Source organism: Nanorana parkeri, unplaced genomic scaffold (assembly GCF_000935625.1).
Source record: "Nanorana parkeri isolate BGI_ZX_2015 unplaced genomic scaffold, ASM93562v1 scaffold1620, whole genome shotgun sequence".
NCBI lineage: Eukaryota > Metazoa > Chordata > Amphibia > Anura > Dicroglossidae > Nanorana > Nanorana parkeri.
The window spans coordinates 40,381-46,348 of NW_017307888.1; the positions used below are offsets into that span (position 1 = coordinate 40,381).

At 44.1% G+C, this 5,968-nt stretch overlaps 1 protein-coding gene across 1 annotated transcript in view; it reads left to right on the forward strand.

Annotated features, from left to right (window-relative positions):
- INSC (inscuteable homolog (Drosophila)) overlaps nucleotides 1-5,968 on the forward strand; it is a gene marked incomplete at its 5' end in the record, with an annotated part of 55,993 nt that overhangs the window by 40,228 nt on the left and 9,797 nt on the right. Inside the window, 2 exons of the mRNA XM_018570875.1 lie at nucleotides 4,315-4,486; nucleotides 5,130-5,308. Of these exons, the coding sequence (XP_018426377.1) occupies nucleotides 4,315-4,486; nucleotides 5,130-5,308 (351 nt within the window). The remainder of the gene's footprint in view (nucleotides 1-4,314; nucleotides 4,487-5,129; nucleotides 5,309-5,968) is intronic.

Below are 5,968 nucleotides of genomic sequence, written 5' to 3' on the forward strand. Positions count from 1 at the left end.
GTATATTTGAATGCATTTCCTAAAGAATGTTCAAGATATATATATATATATAATATTACATTATATTATAAAGCAACCGATCACAATTAAATATGGTCACTTTGTTGCAATTTTTCTCCAACTTTTTCTTGTGCTGATGGAGGTCCTGGTTTTTGTCAGGTAGCAGCATGTGTGTCAATTAGTAACAGTAATTACATTTTTCTTCTGCTCCCCTCCCTCATCAGACCTTGGGGGTGGGGAGGGGTGGAGGGTCGTTTCTTAATCACCAACACTAGGGGGCAACAGCCACAACTGATTTTGCTACGTGTCAGTTCAGCTCCCACCGTTCTCGGAGGGCAGCCGGGGGAAATGTTAAATAAACCTGTGAATAACACTTAGAATTCCACAAGGAATATCAGTCAAATTGATTCAGAGTCTCTCAGCAAGCCAACACTAATTAATCTTGACATAATTAAAAAGAAAACAACCATGACTAATGAATCAATTAAATGGTTATTAATTTGAATTTATTTAATTTAGAGGCATGGGGAAAATAATCCAATCTAAAAAGAAAGTGAAGTCATACAACATCTGAGTGGCTTTCGGATTTAAATAAGAATGCGCACATCTAATCATTTTATGGCATCGGAAGGGGCGACTGACGCGAAATGTCACTATTCGCAATAATCCAGAATTCAAATAGAGACTTTTTGTTTTTAAAGTTGAAGTTATTCATCAAAGTATTGAAGTGGCTCAATTATATGTGTCGTGCGGCCGGCCCATGGCTCGGGGGTGCTGCGGACGTGGGAGTTTATGAGTAAGAGATTACCGCCAAAATAATACCCAGAATAAAATAAAAAAAAAGTAACGGCTGAGATCAATCGGGTGCTTCATAAAAATGAAATGCCTTTAAAGGAGAACGATGGGGTCAGGGCTTTCCCCCATAGTTCTCCTTAGGGTAAGGGGAGGACACAAACTAGCGTCCTCCCATCACCCTAAGCTCAGTATACAGGGAGCTACAGCTCGCGGTATACTGAGACGCCGGAGCGGATCCCGACATCGCCGTCGAGATCCGCCCAGCTGCTTGAGTGACCGCTGGCTCCGCCTATCTAGAGGCAGAGCCAGCTGTACCCGCCCTCTCCCCCGTCCTTTCCGCCAGACAGCGCTGGCGGATCGGAGTGGGGGGAATCCAGCCCCTCCCCTGGACAGGACAGGATCGAGAAGTGAGCGAACGCCGGTATGTGTTCTCTCACCTCCCGATCTACTGAGCCGACCTGTGACAGTCTCATTGTCACAGGTCGGCTAGAACTATGAGGTGAGTGGAAAGCCCCCCCCCCATATTTCACCTTTAAATAGAGAGTCCACACAAAATTCTATGGGCATCAATGTGACAATGAAGCCAGCATATAGTGACATTACTTCTCATACAGCAAGCTCTGATGCAGAATCCTACCTGCTTGTGTTCTGGAGGTATTTCGATCTCTGGTCTGCTGATATTTTAAAAACGAGAAGCTAATTGGATGTTCTGTAATACGGGTTAAGGAACATCAATACAATAGTTCTGCGTTTTAGAACAGAGCTCCCTGACCAATAGGGATGAGGTTTGGGTTCACTGCTGCAGTGGGTCTGAGGTCTTTATAAAGATCCGCCCAGGAATTTAAATACATGGAGCAGCCATGGTGTCAGTGAATTGGAAGCTGCTGTAGGAAAAGCTGACAGTCTGCTTAGGGAAATATCAGCCTCAGTCAAGAAACTGTAAATCTGATTGCTAGCTCTTTGGGCAATCAACCACTTTGCTGCCCTGCTGGGCTTTTGTTCAGGGGGTGGTATTGTTTTTTTAGTGGCTTTTATGTTGCTAGTTCCTTTGTTATAGATGAAACTGCTTTATTTTGTTGGTGCGTGGCTTCCCATTAAACCAAAAATTGTGCTTTTGTTTCAAGGTTGGTATTTTGGGGTTTGTTGGTATTGTGCGCTGCCAGTGTACACTGAGTCTGTAACACCAGGTACAGCGTTAGGGCATCCCCCATACAAGTCATTTTTAAAGGATTTGTATATGAAGTGAATGTAAATTATGTAAAGTGCTGCACACATTTTTGGTGCTATATAATAATAATCATCATCATAAGTAAGGCCTTGTTCACACCAAATGCAGAGCAGATCCGGTCAGGTTTCTGCACACGCAGTGCAGTGGGTTGTCCCGTGTTTTTGACGCGTTTTTGATGCGTTCCGGGGCGCTTTTGGTTAAAAAAAAAACATTTAACATGGGCTTTCAGGCACTTGCATGCGTTTTTGCGTTTTGCATGCGTTTTTAATGCGTTCCAGAGCAGATCCAGAGCAGGTAAAATAGGGCTTGCTGTAGTTTTTTCACCTGCTCTGGATCCGCATGCTGCGATGTGAACTGGAGCTCAAAATACCATAGGAATCCATTGGACGCAGTTTTGATCCGGTCTGCGCCTGCTCTGCTCTGGATCTGCTCTGCGCTTGGTGTGAACAAGCCCTCAAAGAAAATTTTCAGTGATGTGCTGAAAGCTAAATGAAGAGTCACTCTACCCACTGTATGGTATTTTTTTACAAAAAAATACCATACAGGCATACCATGCCTTATTTTGGTACATGTCCCCCATGGCAGTACCCTGCTCCCTATGCCGTATATTTTGGTACATGTCCCCATGGCTGTGCCCAGCTCCCCATGCCTTATTTTGGTACATGTCCCCATAGCAGTACCCTGCTCCCTATGCCTTATTTTGGTACATGTCCTTCCTAGCAGTACCCTGCTCCCTATGCCTTATTTTGGTACATGTCCTTCCTGGCAGTGCCCTGCTCCCTATGCCTTATTTTGGTACATGTCCTTCCTGGCAGTGCATGGCTCCTCATGTCTTATTATGGTACATGTCCCTCCATTGCAGTACTTGCTCCCTATGCCTTTTTTTGGTACATGTCCCCCATGGCAGTACCCAGCTCCCCATGATGCCTTTTTTGACAGTAGTTTGCCTATAAATGCTCTAAAAATGATCTTGATATAACAAGATTCACCCAAAAAAACCCACCCCCTATAGACTTCGATGGGAATGACCCACAAAGTTTGAGTTTGCCTAATTTTGAACCCTTGGCGAACCGAACCTGGGCAGATTCACCCATCATTCATGACTGACCACCTGTGAACATTCTCAGACGGTCTGTGAAATCCATGAGACAGATTACATGATAACACTGCATGATAATCGCATTATTCATCTTATTATAGCGGAAAACAGGTTATCAGACAACAAACGCAGAGACAATTTATACATCCCAATCACAGATTCATCTCACTCCGCTCTCTCAGCTTGCACGTTACAGTTTTAGAGCACCCACGTGTCTTTGTTCTTTGTCTCCAGGAAGATAGATGCAAAAGATAGTTTTCATAGAGGCAACAAGCACATTGTTAAAGCAGCTATTCACATTACAGGAGCTTTGACTCCGAGCAGCACAGAAACAATCCGGAAGGTGTACAATTTATACCATTTATAGTATTTTTATTGCTTTACTAATATCTCTTATTTGTTTTGACATTTGTGGTTACAAAATGTTTATATCCATGGGGCAAATTTATAAAACAGTGACTGTGACATTCAGCAAATAATCACTGCAGGTGAGTCCTCTTGGTACATGTGTTTTTAAACTACAGGGAATGAATAACCACCTGTGAATGTTTGGTGAAAGTTACATTCACTGCTTTAAGGTGCCCATACACTGTACGATTCTCGTACGAGAATGGCGGGAAATCCCGCGATCGTACGAGAATCGTGCAGTGTATGGAAGGCGTGCGACCGTTTCTACTGTACGGTCGCACGTCTTCCATCGAACCAGCAGGCTGGAAAACCCGCCGGGAATCGTACGATTCTCGGCGAGTTAGTGGCCTGCTTGTTCGACAACTGACAAACGGGCCGGTGTGTGCATGCGCACACTGCCCGTTTGCCGTCCTCGCAAGCCCGCCCCTCATTGCAGTCTTTGCAAGCCCGCCCCTCAAGGGGGCGGGCTTGCGATGATCGCAAGTACGATCTGCCTGTCCAAGATGGGCAGATCGTACGTTTTTTTAAGTACTTTACAACCATCGCAAGACTTTTGTTGTAAAGTTTATGGGCACCTTTATAATCACGCCGTTTACTCCCTCATTACGCCCTTATAATTACGCCCCATTTATGCCCTCTAAATATGTTCTTTATGATCCACCATTTGCATGTTTGCACAGATATAAATGAATGTTATCGGTAGAGACACGAAGGAGACGAAGGAACAAAAAAATAAAATACTAAAATTTTACGGCCCATTTTATCTTTTTTGTTTTTTTTCCAGGTGGATGGAATTTTGTGTTTGACGGAAATTCTTACAGACGACTCTCATTCAGAGGCCACCAAGGCGGAGGTTGCGGCAGTGATAGCGCAGATCACATCTCCTCACCTGACCGTCACGCAGCATCTCAGCAGTTTCCTGGAAAACATGGAGGAGATAGTCACTGCCCTGCTGAGTGAGTTCCCCGTGCAGAAAATTTGTGCAAAATCAATTTTATCCGCTCATAGTGGTGTCTCTAGACTTTTTGCTGCCGGAGGCTGGGGGTGGGGTGGTGGTGCACCAGAGTGATGTCGCCCTCTGTAGACCTAGGGCGCTCTGGCTGGCGTCCCGCCCCAACTCCTGGCAATCAGTGACGTCGTTGGTTGCCAGGAGCCGGGCGGGACACTAGCCAGTGCGTCCCAGGTTGCTAAGAGATGGGCGCGGAGATGTGAATGGCCCCACATGACCCAAAGAGATGCCGCCTGAGGCGCCTCAGGCTATCTAATTAAAGGGACGACGGCCCCGTCCGCTAAACTACTGAACTAAAGAAATTAATCACTGGAAGTGTACATTAGGTTAGAGGAGTCTCTCTAGAACTTCATAAAGATTTTTTTATGAAAAATAAACAAAAAGTTTCCCAAAAAGCTTAATGTGTATTTCCACTTTTGCAGCCAAATTGGGAAAACACCTATTTTATACTTGTTACATGTTTCTCATTCATATCATATAACTTATTATTAAAGGTTGGATGTGTGTTAGACTCTCTCTGTCTCCGGGGGTTAAATGGGGAAACAATTGAATATATTCGGTTTGTATGAGAGTTTGTGTTCTGTTTGTAGAGTTGTGTGAAGATTCGTCCACGGGGGAGTCGTGTTTGCTGGCCTCTGCTGCTTTGGCCAATATCACGTTTTTTGACAGTCTGGCCTCGGAGATGATCTTACAGATGGGTGCTGTGAAGATCCTGATCAACGCATGTTCAGACAAGCAACGAGTCAATACTGCCTATGCCCGGGACCAAGTAAGTTCCATCCAACAACTGGTCATACATGAACACAAGCAGCACCCGAGTTTCTTTAAGAAGCAAGTGTCTCTAATACTTCCCTTCTGGGGAGAGGTCAGGGCTTGGTCATCAACAGGAAGTGCCCAGAGATAATCATTTACATTTAGTTGTTCACTGGAGTGTAGAAACACATGGCCAGACTCTGTAGAAGATCTCAGGAGGTCTACTGGCCTTCAACCTATTCTAAACCTGCAATCATCTTCTTCATCAATCTGTTTTCTATATCTTGTTCTGTGTCCATGTTCTTCCTAGGCTTCATCTCGGTTTTATTCATTTCTTAGTATCCTTACTATTCTTAGTTATCCTAGGATAAAAAGTTCTTAGTCTTTTCTTCTATTGAAGTCTCGGGATCTCTATCTACTCAGCTTTTAGTTCTCTTTTCCTAAATTTTTTAAAATCAACACTTTTATGTCTTCTTTACCTGAAAGTGACACAAAACTCCGGAGTTAAAGGGGAACTATGGGGTCAGTGTTTTTCCCCATAGTTCTCATAATAAGATACATTTTTGTTATTAGTTAAGCTACTTAAATGCAATTTTAAGATTTAACTCCTGAGTTTAGTGTCACTTTAAAGTAGACCTAAACCCGCTATGGAAGTACAGCAGCCCCCCCCCCCCCC